Below are 23,702 nucleotides of genomic sequence, written 5' to 3'. Positions count from 1 at the left end.
ATTTCAAGACTCTTGAACAAGTTAATAATAATAAATATTTTTCTCCACCTAAAAAGATGGTTTCACAGAAAGTTCATCATCTTATGTGAATGACCCAACAACCTGATATTACAGGGCCAGAATACCATGACCCCTTGGATAGAGGCGTTTATTTCCAAGCAGAATGTCAGCTTCCAACATCAGTGATGACAGTCTCCCAGGCACACTCATCCTGACGGGCATCCCAGGGCTGGAGTGGGCCCATGTCTGGATTGCCATCCCCTTCTGCGCCATGTATCTGGTAGCGCTGGCTGGGAATGCTGCCCTCATCCTGGTCATTGTGACAGACAGTGCTCTTCATGCACCCATGTACATCTTCCTGTGCCTTCTTTCGCTCACCGACCTGGCTCTCAGCTCCACCACGGTGCCTAAGATGCTGTCCACTTTATGGCTGCATGCTGGAGAGATTTCCTTTGGTGGATGCCTGGCCCAGATGTTTTGTGTCCATTCTATCTATGCTCTGGAGTCCTCAGTTCTTCTAGCCATGGCCTTTGATCGCTATGTGGCAATCTGCAACCCACTGAGATACACAACCATTCTCAACCATACCATCATAGGCATGATTAGCCTTGTTGGGCTATTCCGTAGTGTGGCCATTGTGACCCCATTCATCTTCTTGTTGAGGCGACTGCCTTACTGTGGTCACCATGTCATGGCCCACACATACTGTGAGCACATGGGCATCGCTCGCCTGGCCTGTGCCAACATCACTGTCAATATTGTCTATGGGCTGACTGTGGCCCTGCTGGCCATGGGTCTGGATGCCATCCTCATTGCCATTTCCTACGGCTTTATCCTCCATGCTGTCTTCCGCCTTCCATCTCAAGATGCCAGGCACAAGGCTCTGAGTACCTGTGGCTCCCACCTGGGGGTCATCCTGGTCTTCTACATTCCTGCCTTCTTCTCCTTCCTCACCCACCGTTTTGGCCAGCACCGAGTCCCCAAGAATGTGCACATTTTTCTGGCCAACCTGTACGTGCTGGTGCCTCCTGTGCTCAACCCAATCATCTATGGGGCTAGGACCAAGGAGATTCGGAGCCGACTTCTGAGGCTGCTTCACTTGGGGAAAATTTCAACATGAAATTTGAGTACAGGCTAGGGATAAGGAAAGTAAATGGGTTCTGAGCTTTCTAGGTATATTTACATGGATGGAGGCCTCTAATGTGACATAAGCGTGTTTTTAGGAGAGGAAGTAGTGGAAGCAAAGGGAAGGTCAGATGAATTGGAAATACCAAAAATCACATTGAACACACCACATTCTTGAGGCTCTTTGGGCAACGCTGAATAACTCAGAGAGATGATAATATTTTTACTCTTGGGGAAATTTTACAATTAGGAATAAGCACACCTTGGAGATATCTCAGTAGCTACGATAGTGCCCGTGCAGAATGCTCCTGATTTTTTTTCTTTTCCTGCAAATATTTCCATGACTTACTAAAGATCAAGTTAATTCCTTTTCTTAAATGAGTCTGTGTTTCATAGTGGAAATATTCTTCTGTGAGTCCAAGTTTAAAAAAATGATCATTTTTGGTAAATTCGTCTGATTTCAATGTTTTGGATAGTGATGAAGAGCAAAAAGTCTAAGGTCAGAGTTTCTGGGTGTGAATCCTGGTTCCTCTGCTTACTGTTTTTGTGGTCTTGAGCCTGATGCTAAATCTCTCTATGCCTTGGTTTGTCCAACTGTCAAATGAGTAAATGTTAATATCTAACTGTTAATGCTGTGGTGAGGAATAAGTAAGTTAATGAATGCAGAAAACTTAAGACAGTGCCTGACATGTAAAATGGTCAACCAATAAATATGAGAACGTTATGTACACTCTGAACTTTATTAGTCAACTTATAACTTATTTAGGATGGTTTTATATTATATCATTTTATAGGATTATTATGATACCTATATCAAATAACAACTCTAAAATATTTAGACAGGTCTTGGGATATGAATAGTGCCTGTTAAAACTGTATTTTCTCCCATTCCTCCTCTGGTCTTCTGTTTTGAAATCCCTTTCCTTTTAGCCATAAAATTACCCCTCATTAAGAATTCAGAGAGGCCTTCTCAAAATCCAAGTGCCTTTTTTAATAGCCCTCCTTTGCCCTAGTAACCTCAGTTCTAAAATACACAAATAAGTCACCGGTTGCTCCTTCCCATAATTCAAAACATGGTTACTATCAGCATCTTTCATTAAGAGCCTATGATTCAGAGAAGCTAAAAGTGCCAAGATGATGCATCTGTATGGACAGTATCTCATACCTTCTTCAGTATGAGATACATGTGAGGATGCCCAGCTGCACAAACACATAGTAGCGAAAGTGAAGACCTATTATCCTCTGAGGCAGTAAATGGTAAAGAGACCCAGTGATGTAATGATCTCAGGAACAGAGAACAATATATACAAAGGAGCAGAAGGTGGGAATGTGGAGGGGAAGTGCTGTTCTGTTCCTGAAATGCTCCTTTGTGGGCCATATGCCTGCTCCCCTAAGATGCTGGCTTCATCTGATCAAAAGGTCTACCTCACAAGGTAACGCTCACCATCACGCTAATTACCTGCCGTGAACCTCACATTTTTCCTAGAAGAAAGAGAGAGTCAGTAACCCAGGAAGTTACTATCAAAGGCAGGGCCAGGATTCAGGACTTTGGACTCCCATAGTAATATTGAAAATGCATCCATCTGGGGGCTAGACTTACAGTACCACAGAGCTACAGGAGACTGAGGTATTGGTAAGTAAATTTAAATTCAGGAGTGGACAAATGTGTCCGACATAGTTTGCAGGCTAGTGTTCCCTCGTCTCCCCCAACAAATTCATCAACAATTCTCCCCTTTCATGTCTGAGGTCTCAAGGAAGCTTCGAGGAGAAAGCTTACAGGGGTAGAGTGGAAAATAGAAGAGAAGGGGGGATGCAGGATCACCCAGCTGCTAACACCTTGGTACTGGGGGCCGGTCTAGCTACAGCCTGTACTCTGGACAGATACCCTATGGATACAGCACTGGGCGTGTCTTCCCCAGGGTTTCCCATTACTGACTGAAGTCCAAGCTTCACACACGATAGATAATAGACAGATGGAGGATTCTACAGCCCTGGCAGCAAGCTCCACTCCTTAAAGTTCTGTTTTTGGCCCTTTTATCATCCTGAAGCTAAAATGTAATAGTTCCCTAGATGGGGAAGGGGATTTGTAGAAGTCCATAGGCTTCTATAAAACTGGAGGTAGCAGGGCCCAGTCCACAGGAAGACTATTAACATTATTGTCAAGATTTCCCACCTCACTCAGGTGTCTGACCATGGGACTCCACATGATAAAAGAGGAGGCATGCTTCCAGAGGCTCGGGATACTGCCTTGCCCATCATTCACACTTCACCCCAGACTCTCACTCTTCCCTGGGACCAAATGTGCATCCCTGATCTCAGAAATTCAGACTAACATCCTGGTGCCACAGGGAAGTGAAGAATAGAGTGAAGTGTATCAGGACCGTTGGTGGGTCATGTGGTCCCAAAGGTATTTTATCCACAGTCCCTGACGGCCACAACCTTCAGGTCTCTAGGTTCATGGGGTGTCACAAAACAATGAAGTCACAGTGTGTAGCTCAGAGATGTCCCTCCTCTCTAGCCCCCAGGAAGCACGAGATTCAGCTGTTTTTCAGCCCAGGGTCAGTTGACCCCTGGAGCTGGCTCTGAATCTATAGTCGCTGGTTTCCCCAAAGTAATGCTTCTAATATGCTTCCTACCTCTCTTTCATCAGCTGTTATCCTGCTGCATGGTTACATATGACCCCTGGTCTTCTGGTCATGCTTCATGTGCCTACACTATGAATCTCCTCACTGACAGATGACAGTTTACAAAGAGAATGAGTGGATTAGGAAAGTATTGGTGACTTTCACTAAGACACAAGGACCCCAGAATTGAGAGTAGGAATGGGGCCCAGGGAAGGATGCTGAGCTCTTTCTGACCATGCCAGCCAGAGGTTCCTCTGTGACACCCAGGGGTTGGCTGGTAAGCTAAGGAAAGTACAAATGGACTAAGATATTAAGGAACCACGAACATGGAAGTAAGAGCCACAGCAAAGGACATGGTCAAATTCCCTGAATGGTGAATGGGGAATCAATCAGTGTAGCATACTCACAGGAATCACCACTCAAAAACAAAAAAAGGATAAGAAAATAGAGGAAATAAAGCAGCTATATGGGTCTGCATATAAGACTCCATACAAAAAAATAATGGGAAGAGGAGAAATGACTCACTGCGGTAAGTGTCTGATTGCAGAGGATGGGGAAACGTGGGCATTGAAAGAGGAGTTTCAAGAAATTCAGAGACAAAAGGAGAGAGAAGTTCAGTGTCTGATAAGGCAGCAGAGTCAAGTATTTTATGACATAAAGGGAAGAAACCTGCCTGGGGTGGGGGTGGGGGGGCGGGGGGGTTCACCTCCTAAAGCAGGTTTCTGGCACAGGCAGGCAGGAAAGAGCCAGAGCTGAGAGGGAGGTTGAACAGGTTTTCTGTAATACGGAGACACTGGACCCGAAGATGAAAAGAGAGAGGGGCTTCCAGGGGTGGAGTGGGGGGGGGGGAGGGGGAGGGGGCAGAGCCAGGATTCATTCAGAGTCACTCTGGCGTTGGACCAGAGGTGGCTTGTGACAATGATGGTAATGTTGATAGGGAACCAGGTTGCTAGAAACACTCAGGATTTCCCCACCTCACGTTCAAATTTAGAAAAAGCTCTGAGATTAGGGGTATGAGAGTAGGTGCAGCCCAGACCCAAGACCTGATAGCATGATCAATCTCTCCCCCAAACAATATTTTCTTTGCCTACATACCCCCAAATTGACACCACACGAGATCCAAGCAATGTTTTTAATGTAGAACAGGCTTGGGCAGTGAGGGAGGGGAGTTGTTCAAGTGTGCACACGATCTAAGTAGGAAGGATTCAAAATAGGCTACTTCCTCTCCCCTCCCTTCCCCCTTCCCTTCCCTCCCTCTCCATGAGGTGGTGTGCTGGGGGCGTCGGCTGGAGGCACCTGGGCTTCCGGTACCCCCAGCATCCTGTCAATGGCAGCATGACTATCTCCGCCTGTGGCCATAAGGGCCTGTAGATTAGCATCCCGATTAGTAAAACCCATGGCCCTCTGATGTTCCAGTTCTCGCTGGTAGAGGCCTTCAGTGAGGGGGGATGAGGGTAGTGAGGATTGAGTGGACTGGAAGCAGGCATTGTCCAATGCGTGGAGAAGCTGAAGAACAGCCAAGGTGGGTTGTATGGAGTCTGCTCTCTGGCCCTGCCCTCCAGCCTTAGCTTCAGGGCACTGTCTAGTCCCGTGTGGCCTACCCTGGCCCCATAAGTAAGGTCCCAGCCCAGCCACCTCCTTGGACAGTATCTGCAGGCCCTTTTCTATCTGTATCAATGCCTGCAGTGCTCGTGGATTGGTCAGGATGGAAAGCAGTGGCATGTGATGTCTCAGGGGGCTTCCAGTTGCCAACTGGTGGAGAAGAGCTGGATTCTGCTGCAGGACATGCAAGGTTCTATGCAAGGCAGAGGGTGAGGGTCTAAGCTGACCGGTTAAAGTGGTTTTCCCTGTGGGCTGCTGACCATCCTGAAAGAGAAGATCCTGGCCCAAACTTACATCTGGCATACCAGTCCCATATCCTGAATTGGCCTGATTTGAGGCCACGCTCCTGGCCTGGGTAACCTCTTCTGCACTGACCTTTTGTGCAAATGGCCTGGCAGGTGCTGAGGCTGTGGGGATGTTGGTAGTAGTGTCAGTACTGCTGTGAGCATTGGCCTCCTCTTTATAAAGCTCTGAACTTGGGTTGTGGCCTTTGGAGGCAAGTAATGGGGCCAGAGTGAAGAGCATGAGCTGCTGGATATCAGAGCAGACTGGATGCATAGCATTGTCACCACCTGGCACTGCCTTCAAGGCCTCTAGCCCCCGCTTGTCTGCCTGCAGGAGCTGCTGTTGCCGGGCTGGGTTCTGCAAGGTTTCCAGAGCCTTAAGAGCTGGCTCAGATTTCTGTACTGGCCTTGAGGATTCAGGAGCATGGCTGGCATTGGCTGCTTTCTCATTTGCCAGGCCTTGGACCATAGGGTCTTCCGAGAAGACCATTAAGAGTTGAGCCATCTGGCCAAGAAAGTCAGCCAGATCAGGGGACCTCTGGGCCAGCCAGCCCAGCCTGGCCAGCATCCCAGCACTGTCCGAGGTGGACCGTCCAGAGCGATGCACACAGTGGCCGGTGGGGCCTAGCAGAGTTCCGGGACCAGGTGGAGTTCCTTTCAGATGGGTCCTCACCACCAAGTGGACCTTAGTGCCATCAAGGATACCACGCTGGCTCAGTATGTCTTGATCCCGGAGGATCTTTCCAGTGAAAATGAGCACCAACTGGTCAGTGTTATAGTGAAGGCGTTTAGAGATCTGTTTCTTAAAGTGGTGGACACTGCTATTTTCTGCCAGCATAAATTCCTGGCAGTCCTGTGGGGTCTTGACAGACACTCTGATGATGCATGATGACGGCTCCCTACGAGATACCAGCCGGCTGTCCCCTGCTTCTTCCCTAGCCCGGGCCATATGTCCTCAAGCGCGAAATGCAGGGCCACCTGCGGACATGTAGAAGTCCAGATGCAGCACTAAGCACACCTGGATGCAGGGACCATAGGTGTTCAGGGACGTCCACTCACCCACGAACTCCGGACACCACTTCCTAATGCAGCCCTGCAGCCACCTGGCTCCCATAGGGTGTCAGTAGCCCTTCGCCAGGGCCAGCCTCAGGGAATATGATGTCAGTGATGAGGTCACAGTTGAGAAGTAGACCAGAATGGGGGAAGGGCAGAGGTCTCTTCTCCCTGTGTGAGGTTGGCTCTGTTTACAATTTGACTTAAATAGCAATAGAAAAAAATTAAATGTTTCTGTCTAGAAACATGTTTTGCACCAGCCTATTTCACTGTTGAAAATCATACCTCTTGAGTTTTTGGTAAATGAATGTAACTGAGCAGAAAAGGCGCTGGCTTAAGAATCTGGCTCAGGAAGTGCTGATTCTAGTCACCTGTCATTCACTAAATTACTGTACTGGGACCATGGCCCAGTCAAGGCCATAAGTTCCCTTGTTTCTAAATGAACAGAGTGAAGATAAGTATAACCAGTCCATTTGGCCTCATCCGAGGCTTGTAGGAAGCTTGTATCTCTGAGGCCTACCACGCTGAGTGACTTATTGACATGGTTCTAAGGAAAACAGCATCATGTTCCCCAAGAACTTGTGAACTCAGTTGTTCTTAGAGAGATCAAGTCGGATCTCAACTCTTGAGGATCAGAGCTGAGACAAAAGAAATTATGAGAAAGTAATTCTACTCTAGGTCTTGATGACTTAATAGTGATTAGATTTAAGATACATTTGAAAAGGAAATTGTCACTTGGGAAGGGACATATTTCAGCTGAAAAAGCAGAAAATGGTGACTCTCTAAGGCACTGTTTTGACCACTCCAGGCAGGTGAGACCCCAGGTAAAGTCAGTCAGATCTCTGAGGTGATTGTATTTTAACTGTGAAGATGTCAGGCTGTCAGTCTTTTGCCATTATATACTTGACCCCTTTTCTGATTCTGTGATTTCCAAGGACTATAAATTTAGAACTTAGCTGTCTATAAGACCACCTTCAGAAGGTTCTGCTCGACGTGGGGAACATGAGCATCTAGATCCCTCTACAACTAAATTGTTTATGGGACACTGATATATGCTCTTAAACTTGGGATAATGGAAAATTTTTCATGTTTATTTATTTATTTTTGAGAGAGAGAGAGAGAGTGAGTGGGACTGAGTGGGAGAGGGGCAGAGAGAGAGATGGGGAGAGGGAATCCCAAACTGTCAGTGTGGAGCCCAACGTGGGGCTCGAAACCACAAACCACGAGATCATGACCTGAGCCGAAGTCGGATGCTTAAACGACTGAAGCCACCCAGGGGCCCCAAACGTGGACTAGTTTGAATCAGCATCTCCTGTATTAAACTAATAGCAGGACTCTGATAAGTTGTAATTTCTGAGTTTAAAAGAGCTCTTCAGTCCTGGGGAAATTCATACAGTGAGCCTCATGGCTGGCTGGTAGCAAGCAGTCTAGTGGGCCTTTCCTAGGAATGCCCAGACCTCAGAACAACTTCTATCATATGAATGTTATTAGCAAACAATTCCTTGTGGGAATTTTGTTTGAGTTTCACCCAGCAGAACTGGATAGTCAAATTAACTTTCCTCGCTTTTCATTAACTAATAAATTAATCTGTAACAGGAATTAAAGAACATTCCAGGTAACAGTTCTCCAGAATTGCCTTCGCATATCTCTTGTTTCCAGGGATTTTTCCTCCCATGTAGCCTGTGAGGTGAACCATTGCCTTGTCTCCTTTCTCACAGGTTCTCTTGTCAGGTGGGTGCTCGGGAAGGAGACATGTCAGATCCTGACAATAGAACCTGTAAAAGAGGAGACAAGGGGACCATTCATACACTTGTGTCTCAATGAGGATGCCTTTCCCACATTGTCCACTGAATTATTTAGCACAGGAATCTCACTTCATCCTTCCTGAGAATCTGACACCATTTGAATATTTTACAGTGTACCTATATTCATTTTATCATTAGAAAATAAAACAATCAACTTGCTATTTTATTTGATCAATTAAAACTCACATGGGCTCTCTAGAGTAAAGTAGCCCTGGTTTAAATCCCACTCCTACTACTTTATAACCATCAATAAGTCATTTATCCTTTTTGTAAGCCAGAGTTTTATCATCTACAAATGGGTAGTTTTTCATAGATTTGTTTCAGAGATTCAAGGAGATAATGCATACAAAGTGCCATCCAAAGTACCTGGCACAGAGAACACACTTGTCAAATTGAGTATGACTTCAATACCACAGTCAATGCCAAGCTTTGGCACATCCTGTGGTCAGGTCTGTAACTAGACTGGGAGACAAGGAGAATAGGTATGTCTGTTAGAGTTGACCAAGTGTCCAGAGGCATATTCAGCTGCAGATGATGGAGACAACTCCAAATGGACTGGTGAGGGAAGTGTGGTCTCCTCTTAGGAGTCCAACCAGTTCAATAAAGCACTGACTTTATGCACCTGCCTTAAAGTTTATTATATTAAGATCTAATTTCCAGAAAACATATTACATTCCCATATTCTTCACAGAGATTGGTTAAGGTTTTCCCATCTCAATAATAGTTTTATTAGACATCAAACTCTATGAAAAGCTTATTATTAAATGCAGTTTCAGTGTTTTTGTCAGCAATTTGCTCCAGAAAAAACTAATGAGAGTTTAACTTTTTTTTTTAACCAAAAATTGTCACCTGGGAGAAGATGGCTCTGGGTGGCCATGCTAACTGGACATGGACTGCTGTAAGGATTCCCCTTAAATGAAAAATGCCTAATTCTGACCTGCTAGTGAGCTATTTTCCTTTCTATACTCCACTGAGTCGGTTTGAGCCAAGTGTGATTTATGATAATCTTATAAATTTAACTAAACCCTAGAAGTGATTACTCCCCTGGTGGGAGTAGCAAAGATTACCTCCATATCACCTTTGCAATAAAATCCAAAGCCTTTGTCTAGCTACAAAGCCTTCCTTGGTTGGACTCCTGCTTATCACCTTGACTTTCCGATGGTGATTTCTCCTTCCTTATGAAACCTGGCCACACTGGCCTCCCTCTTACGTCTGAAACAGGCCAAGTGCCTCCCCATACTTAAAGCCATTGCGATTGCCGTTCCCTAAACCTTTAATGCTTGTCCACCTAATCTTTACAGGTTCATCCTTCTTACCTTTCAAATCATCTCTTCACAAAGCCCTTTCCAACCATTCTGTATCTTATCAGTCTATTTTAATTATCTGCACAGAATTTATTATGTCATATTTCTTCTTTACTATTCATTTTATGTTTCCATTCCCCTTCACTAGAATATAAGCTCCATGAGAACACGGACCTTATCTTATTTGCTACTGTAGCCCCATTGCCAGCAGGCCCTTAATAAAATACAGGTAGGAAGGAAGAAAGGAAAGGTGGAAGGGAAAGAGGAAGGGAAGGAGGCAGAAAGAGAAATTGAATAAAGGACACAGACAATGATTTATCGTCATGGAAGTTTGTGACGTTTTGCTTACCTAAATAAAATCCAACAACAGAATGAATGTGGAGCAAACATATACAAGAATACTTTGTTGTCGTGATATATGGAATCATATAAAACAGTGAATGAATTCTTGACTCTCTCTCTGCAAACCTGTTTCTCCCATAGTCTTCCCTATACCGGCTAGTTTGACAAACAAGACAGCTAATACCAGAACAGAATCTCAAGTTACTGCTCCCCCTGGCCTCTTCTCCCTTTTCAAAAGATCATCATTCATTTAGTTGTTCAGGCCCGAAACACAGGAATCACCCCTGAGTCCTTTCTTTTCACATTTAATTTATCAGCAAGTATTAGGGCCTTTTTCTTTGACATAAATCCTGACTCTGATCACCTCGACACTTCCAACACCGCCACAGCCTCCTAGCTGGTTTCCCTACTTCCTCTCTTGGCCCATTTGAGTCACTACTTCCCACAGTAGCAAATATAGGTCAATTAACCTCACCTCTGTCTGTTTTTAAAATGTTTATTTTTGAGAGAGTGAGAGAGAGACAGAGTGCAAGTGGGGGAAGGGCAGAGAGAGAGGGAGACACAGAATCCGGAGCAGGCTGCAGGCTCTGAGCTGTCAGCACACAGCCCGATGCAGGGCTTGAACTCACGATCTGTGAGATCATGACTTGAGCCAAAGTCTGACACTTAACTGACTGAGCCACCCAGTTCCTCTTATTTATTTTTGAGAAAGAGAGAGCATGAGTGGGGGAGGAGGAGAGAGAGGGGAATAGAGGATCCTAAGTAGGCTCTATGCTGACAGCAGAGAGCCTGATGTGGGACTTGAACTCACAAATCGTGAAATCATGACCTGAGCCAAAGTCAGACACTTAACCGACTGAGGCACCCGGGCGCCCCAAACCTCACCTCTTTATGCAAAACTACCAAAGCTTTTCCTATTCTACTTGGATTAATCTAAATGCCTTACCAAGTCTAAAATGCTGTGACAATTTGGCCCCGGGCTGACCGCCTGACTCATCTCCTGAGCACCCTGCCCTGGTCACAGTGGCTTTCTTGTATTCCTGGAACATACCCAGCTCATGCCTGGTTTTTAACTGACATCCCATTTGTGTGGGAACTCTTGCTCCTAACTTTCACTTGCTCACTCACATTATTGATCATATCTCTGATTAAATGCTGTCTTTGGTGATGTTCTTGGTGATTACAAGCTCAAAAAGTCCACCTGTCAATCTCGGTCTCCTTGTTCTGTATTTCTTAGCCTCTTCTTTTGCTTGAAATTACATTACACAGTTAGTCGATGTCTGCTTCCTCTCTGTTGGCTCCATGAAGGCAGGGCTTTGTGATCTAGAACACCTAACATCTCCAGCACCCAGCACAGAACCTGACAGAGATAGAGTGTTCAATTAGTGTTAGCTGAATAAATGAATCTCTAATTCCTCCTTTTCTTTAATCTTGCACGTCCAGTCTTATCAGCACATCAAAAGGGTTTTTTCAATTCCATTTCCAAAATTCTTCAGTTGTCCGCTTCTTGCCATATGCCCTTGTAGAGAACCTTAATCTAAGGGCAACACCATCCCTCACCTGGATGATGGCAGGATCTTCCCTCTTGACTTGGTTTCCACCCCTGCCACCTTCTCATTCATGCTCCACAGAGAGGACAATGAAATCCATACTCCATGTGGGGTAACAAAGCCCTGTGCCATCCTGCTCACTGTCTCTCCCACCTCACTTTGAAGTGCTCTCCCTCCTTTTCTCAGTACTCCAGACACATTGGCTTTCATTCCTTTTTCTTCAAACGTGTTGAATTCTATTTTTTTTAATGTGTTTAACTTGGGGGTGGGGGAGAGACAGAGAGAGAGAGAGAGAGAGAGAGAGAGAGAGAGAGAATGAATGGGGTAGGGACAGAGAGAGAGGTAGAGAGAGAGAGAGTCCGAAGCAGGTTCTGCACTGTCAGCTCAGGACCCCACATGGGGCTCACAAACCCTGAGATCCTTACTTAAGTGGAAATCAAGAGACGCTTAACTGACTGAGCCACCCAGGTGCCCTGAACTCTAATTTAACTCAGGGAGTTCCTTTACACTTTCCCCTCTACCTGGAACGCTCTTCCCCCAGCTCTTTGAATGTCTGACTTCCTCTTACCCTTCAAGTCTCTACATAAATACTCCCTCCAGAGAGATACACTCACACCACTCTTCTAAAAATATATTTCTCCTCTCTCTAAATGCAACATATGCATGTATTACATGCAATAGAATAGAAACTAAGTGTGGCCTCTGGGGGCATCTGGGTGGCTCAGTGGGTTGAGAATCTGACTTCATTTTCAGCTCAGGTCATGATCTCACGGTTCTGTGGTTCCCTGGTTCTGGGGTTCGAGCCCCACATTGGGTTTTGTTCTAACAGTGTGGAGCCTGCTTTGGATACTCTGTCCCCCTCTCACTGCCCCCCTTCCCAAAAATGAATAAACATTTAAAAAAAAAGTGTGACCTCTACAAACGCCGTTTCAAATCCCAGCTCCTACTCCACTACTTACTAGCTGTGCAACCTTGGATTAGACACTTAACATTTCTATGTCTTTATTTATCTGTAAAATTGGCTAATGATAGTACCTACATTTGGGGGTTGTTGTAAGAATTAAATGTTAATATGCATAACGCTTATGGAACAATGCCTAGTTCTCAGTGAGTGTTCTGTTAGCTATTCTATTTCTTGTTTGAAGTGTCTTATCTCCACTATATTGTAAGCTTTTTAGGGCAAAAACTTTATCAGTCTTGTTCACCATTGAATTCCTAGCACCAAACACAGTTTCTGGCAATAAGCCTTCAGGAAATATTGGTTAAAGTATGAGTTGCAAAAGCTACTTGGCAACTCGGAAAAAATCTTCGTGATATATTATCAAGTTAAAAAGACAGGTTATAAAACATTATGTATAATAGAATCACAGTTTTGTAAAATATGTGGAAGGACAAACATCATGGTAACAGATTCTCTGGTTTTTATATTCTTACTTTGCTTATCTGTATTATCTGATATATACAGTTAACCCTTGAACAATGCCGAGGTTAGGTGCACTGATCCCATGCAATAAAAAATCTTCTGCATATAACTTTTGATTCCCTAAAAACTGAACTTGATTCCCCAAAAACTTAACTACTACTAGCCTTCTGTTGACCAGAAGCCTTACTGATAATATAAACAGTAGATTAATACATATTTTGTGTATGAATTATATACTGTTCTCTTACAATAAAGTAAGCTAAAGAAAAGAAAGTGTTATTAAGAAAATCAAAAGAGAAAACAGTATTGTATGTATATTTATTGGAAAATCTGTCTGTAAGCGGTTGGTCACGTAGGGCCGGGGCAGGGGAGGGAGCCATGGGCCTGGCCCGGAGACGGCAGTGTTCTGCAGTGGCCCCTGGGGTGACCGTGGACAGCAACAACAGCCTGGAGCTGTGCCGCCCACCTCTGGCCATCCGCACCTGCCGCTGCGAGTGCTCTGGCCTTTCTGCGGGGGGAGGGGGGGTAGGGGACACGGGGTGCAGGACTCCCTGCACAGTGCCATCCCTGCCCTCTGAGCGTCTTCCTCCACTTCAGCCCAGGCTCATGCCCGTGAGGCACCTTGGACACATGGGGTGACCTGCAGCCCACCCTGGTCCTGGCCTTTGGGGGCCACCCAAGGTACTCAGAGGGCAGCCGTTATGACTTCTGTGCCAGTTGCCTTGTACTGGGTCTCAAAGAGACCAGGGCAGGCAGTTGTAAATAAATGGCTCGTGGCTTTTGCTCTCAACTCGTAACAAAACTTTAAATTCCACATAAAAGTAGACCCTCATGGTTTGTACCCGTGTTGTTCAAGGATCAACTGTACTTCTACGTTGTTTTTAAACTGAGAAAACAAGTTAAATTACATTTTAGAAAAGAGGCTTAACAGAACCGTAGAGGCTTTATAACTGTTTTTCAAGGACGCATATAGTTGTTTGCATGGGAATCAGCAAAAAATCTGTGTAAAATAAGGATTCATAATGTAACCAGTGGCAGCAGTTTCATCAGAATAATATCCATCCTGGAAATATAATGGAAAAAATTTCACTCAAAATAATCAGAAAAATATAACAGTTAAATAAACCCAAATGTGTGGGACTTACATAAAGAAACTGTAGTTCTTTTGTTACTGTTGTTGAAGTATAATCGACACACAATATCCTCTTAGTTTCTGGTGCACATTACAGTGCTTTGGTATTTTTATACATTATGTCACGAAATGCTATTACAATATGACTAACCACATTCCCTATGCTGTATATTACATTCTCATGATTTATTTATTCTATGGCTGGAGGTTTCTATACCCCTTAATCCCGTTCATCCATTTTGTCTGCTCCCAACTGCTCCTCCTCAGTTAACCAGCACTTAGAGAAAACTACCCTTCTTTGTAGAGAAACAAAGGAAACTTGAATGGATACATTCCCTATTCTAAAAGGAAAGAGCGCTATTGTAAAACTCTCGATTCCCTCTAATTCATAATGTAGAGGAAAGCCAATCAAGATCTCATTTGGCCTTTTCTGAAATTTGACATCTACTCTAAGTGTATGAAGAAAAAGAGACAAAATTAGACAATGGTATTTTGCAAAGGAATAAGGAGTGAAGCATTGAAAATTTTGTTATCAAATATTTCAAACTTAAGGGGCACCTGGGTGGCTCAGTTGGTTAAGTGTCCGACTTTGGCTCAAGTCATGATCTCATGGGCCGTGAGTTCAAGCCCTGTGTCAGCCTCTGTGCTGACAGCTCAGAGCCTGGACCCTGCTTTGGATTCTGTGTCTCCCTCTCTCTCTGCCCCTCCCCGGTTCGTACTCTGTCTCTCTCTCAACAATCACCACTAAAAATTTTTTAAAAAATATTTCAAAGACAAAACAATTTAAGAAGAGTGGCACTAGTAGATTGTTTTAAAAACACCATAAATACACATGTATAAGCATATAAGATACGGCAAAGGAAATATTCAGTCCAGTGTAGTTATTTGCAGGGAGGCAAAAATTCCAATTAAATACCACAAAACCCTGCCCTTTGCAATTTTGGGGGGTAGGGATTAAAGCATGAATTAACTTGACTGAGTACAGTGGACTCTGGAATAGACTAATTTCAAATCCTGCCTCAGCTACGCGGGAGCTACCCAACTTTAAGCAATGTACTTTCCCCTCTCCCTAAGTCTCAGTTTTCTCCTCTGAAAGATGGGGATAGTAACACCACCTGCATTAAAGGACTATTGTGTGGATTCAGATAGGAAGAGCTCAGAACAGGGCTGGCATTTGGAAAGCCTCAATAAACATTAACTTTTAAAATTAAGTAGTGAAACCCTAAAATATCTAGAAAAAAATGTGTGCGTATATTTATGACAGAGGTATTAGGGGAGTATCTAAAGGAAAAAAAAAGAACAGGTGCATAAAAACACTTTCTGTTGTTTGAAGAACACCTTCCTTTTAAATTGCTGTCCACCTACCTGGCTGGCTATTTGTGATGCAGCATTACAGGCTTCAATGCTGTTTGTGTTTTGTTTTGGGGGGGTTTTGGGGTGTTTGTTCTTTTTTATTTGTAGCATATCACTTGGTCTTGGACTTTTACTAACAGAGGAATCAGAGCAGGGAGAAAATGTGACATCTCAGGAGGGCTGCCCCTTCAGTAACATCAGCCTGATGGGATTCCCTCTTCCCAAACTCCAATGGCTGCCATTTTCCCAAGCCCCATCCCGTGGTACCCTCTTTTGATCCCTGTATGCCTCATTTCCCTAACCTCTTTCTCATTTTCTTGCTCATTTCCTCACTCATCACTCTCATTCATGTATTCAATGTTTTTGATTGCTTTCCATGTGCCAGACCGTACATTAGGTGGAGTCCTAGGTGGCTGACAAGGACCTTCCCTGCCCCAGGAACCCCTTTCCTCCTGGACACCACCATGAAGCTGGACATGTGTCCATGAGTTCAGTCTCTGATGAGGCTACAGCAAATACTCCAAACACCCAATCCACTGTCCAGGGTTCTCCTAAGATATGGCCAGGAAACAGTCTATTAAATGAATACTCTCCTCCTTAGCCAGAACTTTTAGACCCAGACTGTCATCCCCTATCTGCCCTGAGACCTACTCCAAATGAGCTCTCGTGCCTCCTTTGGCCCAATGAAAGACAAATGAAAGGCATATATCTTTCCCAGAGGCTTTTTGTCTTACCTACCTAGCCTTCTGGGGATTCCACTTAGAGATTGCCTTGTACACCTTTCCAGGTCAGAGGCAGTCCACAGCACCCACCTTGTTAGTTACAGGGGACAGACAGGCAAAGACTGTCCCCTGCCTGCCTAGTACCCTGCCTAGTAGTTCCTTTGATCAGGACAACTCCTGCCCAACTGAGGGGGAGAGAAGAGGAGGTAGAAAGGAGGCTTGAAGCCTCCTGCTTCACCTAGAGACTGAACCCAAAACCAGGGGGAGGAAGTTGCAAAGTTCATTTCACCGCTGACACCTGCTGGCTGCTAAAAGGTAAGACAGGTTGGTTAGTACAGCATCCTGGGTCCCAGGCAGAGGTTCTGTTTCTTCAAGTTCCTAAAGAACCCCCAATGCCAGGTCTCTGATGTTTAAGTACATACCACGGCCACTTTTACCATAGTGGTCCCCTCTGTTAAAGACCCGTTTCCCTGTCTTGACAAGAAGGTCACATTAATGTTTGTGTTTACACCTTCATTCTGTGATGAAACTTTAGCAGACTGTTCTGCGTGTATGTGTGAGCACATGTACACAGATGTGGCCATGTAGTGACGGATTTAAGTGTGAACACGCACTATATGTTGGTGCATTTCTCCAGAATGTTCACTCATGTGGGGGAGGTATGGTTTGTTTGTTTGATTCATGAACTGTATCACTCTTCCCCTGGAAGGACACGGGTAACGGGCAGCATTTTTGAGTGCAAACAAGAATTTAGTGTGAGATGCCGAGGGCACCTCCTGTGTGTTGTGCACAGCTCGCCTCAGTACCTTTGTCCACAATGGCTCTGTTGCTGGAATGCTCTCCCTTTTCCCATCACATTTTGGCCTACTTCATTCTTACCACTTTTAAGATGTCAGCTTAGAGCACATACTCATGGAGCCTTGCCTGTCTCCCTATACAAGATCAAATCTGTTTGCTGTTTAACAGCTTCTGGTCCTTGCAGCACCTATCATAGTTTGTACTATATATAATAAGTATTCTTCAACTACAGTTTGAACACTCCATGCCACCAGACGATAACCTCGTGAAAGAGGATCGTGACTCTCACATTGAATTTCAAACTTCGAGCAGAATGCTGAGCGCCGGGTGAGTCCTCCATTTCTGAGCTGCAAGAAAGACAACATCCAGGGTGCCCACCAGGGACAGTACTTTGTGATCTTGGTGGGATTAGGGAATCTTGGAACTTAGCCTGAAATCCTGGGGCTCCCTATCTACTCAGGAATCAGCATCAAATCCAGAAAGTGAGAGCCACCTGTGGGATGCTCTTCAGGGGTGATAGAAATAAGAAACTGTGCCCACTTCCTGGTCAGGCTGGTGGCAGGAATGCTCTAAAGAACAAAGTACATGGTGGCAGCTTCTACAAGACACAAAGTCTGGGGGACCTCTGGAAGGACACCAGGAAAGCTGAAGGCCTCATCTCACACTCCTTTGTTCTCTATGCCTCTGAATCTTTGAACTTCAAACTTTTGATCTTCCCCTCTAAGCCCCGCTCCCCACCCATGCAGAGACAGCTCCTATTACTACCTTTCGTCTCATATCCCCCTCTTTACCCATAACCCACAAAGAATCAGACTCAGGCAACGGCAGACACTGGAGATTGGATGTAATTGCATCTCCAGATAGGCATAAGCAGAGTGCAGACTGGGGCCCCAAGATTGTACAGTGGCGGGCGTGGTTGGGTCACTCATAGCACCCCCACCCTGCTTCTGGCTCCAAATCTTCCTCATTGACTCTGGAACAACATTGTCTCCACAGTAAAGGGCATCATAGTGGATTTGGTTCATACTGCAGCTGCATTCAAGATCGGGGGAGTTAGGGTAGTGGCATACGGGGAAAGGGCACAGAGGAAAAGACATGGTCTGAACAACCAGGTCTCCTATGCCTGCCTCAGCTTCTCCACAGCAGCATCCACATCACCCCCAGTGGCTATGAGGGCCTGGAGATTGGCTTCGGGATTCAGGAAACCCATTGCTCGCAGCTGCTCTAGCTGCACCCGGAAATGAATCTCGGGCTGCATCTGCTGGGGATTGGCACCACTTAGAGCCTGCCACATCTGGAGGAAAGGGGTGGAATGGGGGCCCAGTTCCACAGAGCCCTGTGCTGGGGGTACCTCAGGAGCTGGAGCTAGAGGGGGATCCTCAGGCATAAGGGCACCCCCTCTAGGCTCTGTACCGCCTACCATACTTCCCAGCCCTGTTAGGCAAGGCATGAACCACAGTAGGAGGTGAGGTGCTTCAGTGGCCAGGATCTGCAGACCCTGCTCAATCTGTAGGAGCGCGTGCATGGCACGAGGGTTGGCCATGGCTGCCTGAAGGTGCAGCAGCAGGGGCAGCTGCCGGCGCATCTCGTCCTGCAGCTGTGGGACCTGGTTCACGCTGGTGGGCCTCAGAGATCTTGGATAAGCTACTGGTGGCAGCCGGGCATGCTCGGGGATCCCAGGGGTAGCTGGCATAGGGGAAGCTGATGAAGGGATGAATGGGGCCCTATTGGCAGAATGCCCCAGCCCTAAGACAAGATCAGGCATGTTGGTGCCATGGCCAGTGGAGCCATTCCCTGTGCCACCTTGACCTCTATCTTGTCCAGTACTGCTCTCTGGGGGATATCTCAGGAACAATGGGCAAGAGGACTTTTCCTTGATGGCTCCTGATTCCTTAGGGAGAGGCTGGCCTGACTCACGTTCCTGGGAGGAAGATGAAGTTGGGAGGATTCGGTTTCCTGGTGGTGGTGGTTCTTGGCTCGGACTGAGAGTGGATGTAGTCCCTTGCAGATAGGTTCCCAAGGACTGGGGGGTCTCATGTAATTGCTGAAGATAGTCATAGAGCCTTATATTACCTAGAATGGTGGGAACCCTATTTCTAGTCTCGGATACATCCTGGTCCCCAGGATGCCTGCCTCGCCTGCCAACAGAGCCCCCATATGTGGAAGCCCATGGGTTGGGGAGAGGGTCACAATTCTCTGTCCTCGAAGGTTGGCTGCTGCTGCTGGTGGCATTCACAGTAGTGGCAGTGGCAAAGGGATTGCCACCAAACTGCTCCTGTACAGCATTAAGCATCGGGTCCATAATATCCGTGTACATAGTACGAAGCACATTGTAGCCACCAGGGATGCTTTCCAGGTTACTGAGTGCCCGGTCCTGGCTACGCATCATCTCTTGCATCATGGCTGGGTTGCGGAGAAACTCCAATGCCTGCCGCATGATTTCGGGGTTGTTGAGAATATGCCCGATCTCAGGGTTGTGCTGGATCAACTGCTGCATATGGGGGTTATCGAGAACCAGCTGGCGCATCAGGCCTGTGTTGGACAGCAGACCTTGGATGAAAGGGTCATCAATGATCTGAGCCACAAACTCAGGCACAGAGACATGCTGCCACATCAGTGAGCTTGGCTGGTCGGGGAAACTACCGGAGGTCAGGCCTAGTCCGTTGAGGCCTGTGAGAACACCTAAGCTAAAGGCGGGTGGTCCATCTGCTGGGTACATGGAGCTTGGTTGAGGGAATGATCTAGGGCTGGAGGCTGGGGCAGGGACTGAAGCAGCTGCGCACTCAGTGCCCATGGTGCGGCGTTGCATCTTGATGACCAGGTGGACAGTGAGGCCATCTCGTACTCCACACTGTGCCAGTGAGTCAGGGTCCTTGAGGATTTTGCCAGCAAAGATTAGGACCAGCTGATCAGGGTGGGCCTTAAAGCGCTGAGATATCTCTTCCTTCAACTGCTGGATGGTGCAAGTATCTGTAACTGAGAAATCCTCCTTGTCCTTGGGTGTCTTCACCGTCACCTTGATGAGGTGGTGGTCCGGGATCGGCGCTGGGTTGCCCTGTGGCAGGGCCTCTCCGCTTTTGGCCATGGTAGGCAGCAGGAGGCCCAGGTCTGTGGGGACACAGCTGGGGGGTGGGGATGGGGTACCAACATCATCCTTTCAAGCAGTGGTGAAAGTAGGAAAGGTGAGCAGGAAGAGGGCTTGGAGTCTCAGGGTAAAAGCACAGGAAGGTCTGCATGGAAGGGTCAATGAGGTCCTCAGGATGGGATGGTTATGGAGGATTATGGGTCTGAGAGGTGTTGGGGTTGGGAGAGGAGACCAAATGCCCTGAGAAAGAGGTCTATTGATGAGTGAAAGGCAAAGTCAGGAAGAAGGGTTTGGGTCGGGGCATACATACCACTCAGCTGTGGCCCCGTCCTTCCTCTTATACAGGGCTCCAAACCGCCCTCATCTTGGTAACAGCCACCCCTGAAGCCTTCTGGGCCGGAACCCACTCCATCAGGAGACCTCTGTGACCTCAGCACTGACATCACAGCCTCACACAATGGATTCTGGAGACCTCTCCAAGGTGCTCTGTATCCCCAGGAACTCCAAACCACCCCCTCCACCTTTACCTCTTCTATTTCCTTTCTCTTGATTGGCTTCTTCATAGGGAGGGGCCTGTGCTGACCCTTCCATCTCAGGCCAAGAATCCTACTTCCACACAACTTGTAGGTAGTGTGTGGAGCCTCAGCTCTGGATTAAGCAATTAGGAAAGGCTTAGCCCCCTATGTCACTGTTAAGACCAAATTCAGCTGCACCCTGAATTGGTCTTCTTGGCATTTGATGTTTCTGTATTCTCTTTGATTCATAAGCCATTAATTTTTTATATATTTTCAGAATGTTTACTTTCTGATGGGCAGGATCTAGAGCATGAGAGAGGGTCCAAAAATGACATGAAGTTTTTATTTTACTTCTAAAAAGATTATTGTTATTCCCCAGAATAACTTAAAGAATGAATTGGCTATTTACCAAGATGTAAAAAAAAAAAAAAAAAAAAAAAAAAAAAGACCGGGGAATAAAGTTGTTAAACAGAAAATCCGGAGTTCATTGTCACATACATTCAAGATGTCTTATACCCAAATGGACATGAAGGGAGAGAGTTCGTTATTGGGAGTCCACAGTTATCCAGCACTGACTATTTAGAACCATAAGATTAGTGAGTATAGGAACAAGATAGAAGTAAAAAGACCAAGGCATGGGCACTACATATTTTCAAATATGGAATATTAGATGTGTTCTACAAAAGAAATTGAGAAGAAATAAAGCATCAAGTCAGAAAAAGGAGAGAAGGAGAGAAAGCAAATGAAGAAGAGTTTCAAAACGGAGAGAGTGACAGTGTCAGATGATGCCAGTAGGTCAGGAAGATAAAGGAAGAGAACTGACCTCTGGATTTGACCAAAAAAAAGGGGGGGACCATGATGAGCCCAGTTTAGAAGAGTGGAGGGGGCACTGACTGGAGGGGGTTTCAAAGCAAGTGGGTTGGAAAGGAAATGGATTAAATAAGAGTATTACAGGTAAGAGAATGGGTATGATGGCTGTGTGGACATGTGGGGATAAAGACATATTTGCTTTGCTTTTTCTTAAACTGAGAATGTTACAGCATGCTTTTATTCTGGTGGATATAACACAATGAGGGAAAAATGACACAGAAGGAAGAGAAGATGATTGAAAAAGTCAGCTGTTGAGTAAATGGATTGGAGAGGTTGGGATCAGTGCCCAAGGGGAGAGCTTGATTTGGGTCCACAGACAATTTATGCATTACAACAGGATGGAGCAGAGAACATGCAGGCTGTTAGTGGAGAGCCAGATCTCAGTCATGGTGAAAAGGTGGGGATCTTTTAGAGAAAAGGTTGTAGATACAGTAGGGTTTGCTGTTGCTAAATTATGAGTTCTAAATGGTAGGGTGGAAAAGTGTGGGGAATCGATGACCGGTGGAAAATTGGGTCAGCTGAGGGATCTTCAGAGCATAGTGGGACAAGAATCAGAAAGACAACTCAAACAGCTTGGGTTTTTCATGTAACCTGAGGCAAACAGGGTATAAAGCTTAATCAGACTAATTGGATGAAGGCATCTTAATGGGAAAGTAGAAAATCCATTTTGGTGGTCATGTCTTTCTTGAGACCGATCTTTTTCCTAGTTTGAAGGGGAAGAGTGGGATTATGGTAGATCCACAGGAGTACTTGGAGTTTTGTGGGCTCTCCTTCACTCTCGCTGATGGCAGAGACAGGGCTGGAGGAAGGTGGTCTGTGAGGAGCACACGGAATTCTGTGGTGACCCTTTGCAGACCACAATATGAATACATGTCACCATCTCCACTGCTCCAGACACTACCATCTCCCACCTGCTCCACTGCAAGGGAGCTGCACCAGCGCTCCCACTTCTACTTGGACCTCTACCATGGTCTTTCTGTGCTCAGCAGCCGGAGAATCCACTGAAACACCTCCATCATTTGGTCAAAATCCAGCAGTGATTTTCCGCTGCGTTCATAGTAAAATCCAGAGTCCTTACCAGATCTACAAGGCTCTTCCTGATTTCTCTGATGTCCTGTTTTCCCTCCCACTGTTTTATTCACTCCACTCTAGCTACATCATCTCCTTGTTATTCTTCAAACACATCAAGAATATTCCCACCTCACATTTTTATCCTAAGTCATCCTCTCTGTCTGGAACATACTTCTCCCAAGGGAGTGCGTGTTCATTTCTCCCAATCCCTTCTGGTTTCTTCTCTACTCTTGCCCTTCCAGAGAGGCCTTCCTGGATTGCCCTCTATGTAGAAGACCTTATCCTGCTTTATTTTTCTTCATAGCACTTATTCAAAAGTTAGGTAAAGTACTGTCTTATCCCACAGAAGTAAACCCCATAAATAAAGGAACTTTATTTGGCCACTGCTATTTCTTCAATACCTAAAACAACATTTAACTTATTAAATGATTGAATAATTGCCACAAGTGTTTACATGCCAATTGGCTAGGATGCTCTTGGTGAGGCCAGGAGAGGGGGAGATAGGACCTTGGCTAACTACAGAGAACTCAAGTTATGAACATTAGATATGCTGAAGGACATGATATTCTTGGAAGGTACCATACCATGTCCCCTTAAGTCTGTGTTTTGGTGATGGCAATATACAGTAAGGGTAAGCAACTGTACCTCTCTAAGTTAAAGAGACAATGGTAACAGTCCAGAAAAGTCCTATGATTGTGACAATTAGTAAGAAATTCCTGGGAGGATAAATACTTACCAAGACCTGGATGAAATGTGGACTTATCCTACTCTGACCCACCAGGCCATTCTTCTCCCACCTTCAGACTTGAACAATTTGACTTGAAAACTTGAGGAAGTCTTTATGACTGAATATCTGTGTCTATCTATAGTATTTTTCCCTTTTTGTTATGACTGTCTTCCTCTACACGTGGGTCAGTGTAGTGTTTTTAGGTATTTGTGTGTTGCTGCACATGCCCATGGCTGTCTGTGCAGTGTGTTGAATGTGTGTGCCTTTATATGTAAATCTTTGGCCATGTGACCTTGTGTATGTGTGCACACCTGTCT

General features: G+C 45.7%; 3 protein-coding genes across 3 annotated transcripts; 1 reads left to right on the top strand and 2 right to left on the bottom strand.

Moving 5' to 3' along the window:
• Positions 1 to 1,960, top strand: LOC128311849 (olfactory receptor 52D1). The gene has a single exon (XM_053203603.1). It carries the CDS (start codon positions 164 to 166, stop codon positions 1,118 to 1,120), a length of 957 nt encoding a protein of 318 aa, XP_053059578.1. The 5' UTR covers positions 1 to 163; the 3' UTR covers positions 1,121 to 1,960.
• Positions 1,961 to 4,875: 2,915 nt separating this feature from the next.
• Positions 4,876 to 6,795, bottom strand: LOC106966021 (ubiquilin-3-like). The gene has a single exon (XM_053203602.1). It carries the CDS (start codon positions 6,582 to 6,584, stop codon positions 4,965 to 4,967), a length of 1,620 nt encoding a protein of 539 aa, XP_053059577.1. The 5' UTR covers positions 6,585 to 6,795; the 3' UTR covers positions 4,876 to 4,964.
• Positions 6,796 to 17,944: 11,149 nt separating this feature from the next.
• On the bottom strand, positions 17,945 to 20,663 carry UBQLN3 (ubiquilin 3). Its single transcript, XM_015062168.3, has 2 exons — positions 20,513 to 20,663; positions 17,945 to 20,239 (listed from the first exon to the last, which is right to left on the bottom strand). The coding sequence occupies exon 2, from the start codon at positions 20,200 to 20,202 to the stop codon at positions 18,235 to 18,237; it is 1,968 nt and encodes a 655-aa protein (XP_014917654.2). The 5' UTR covers positions 20,203 to 20,239; positions 20,513 to 20,663; the 3' UTR covers positions 17,945 to 18,234.
• Positions 20,664 to 23,702: the final 3,039 nt, after the last annotated feature.

The sequence above is a fragment of the Acinonyx jubatus genome, chromosome D1 (genome assembly GCF_027475565.1).
Source record: "Acinonyx jubatus isolate Ajub_Pintada_27869175 chromosome D1, VMU_Ajub_asm_v1.0, whole genome shotgun sequence".
In the NCBI taxonomy this organism is placed as follows: Eukaryota; Metazoa; Chordata; class Mammalia; order Carnivora; family Felidae; genus Acinonyx; species Acinonyx jubatus.
This window is presented reverse-complemented; position numbering and strand designations above follow the sequence as displayed.

Coding starts and splice junctions, on each gene's coding strand:
- UBQLN3 (XM_015062168.3), bottom strand. CDS start 20,202: ATGGCCAAAAGCGGAGAGGCCCTGCCACAGGGCAACCCAGCGCCGATC.
- LOC128311849 (XM_053203603.1), top strand. CDS start 164: ATGTCAGCTTCCAACATCAGTGATGACAGTCTCCCAGGCACACTCATC.
- LOC106966021 (XM_053203602.1), bottom strand. CDS start 6,584: ATGGCCCGGGCTAGGGAAGAAGCAGGGGACAGCCGGCTGGTATCTCGT.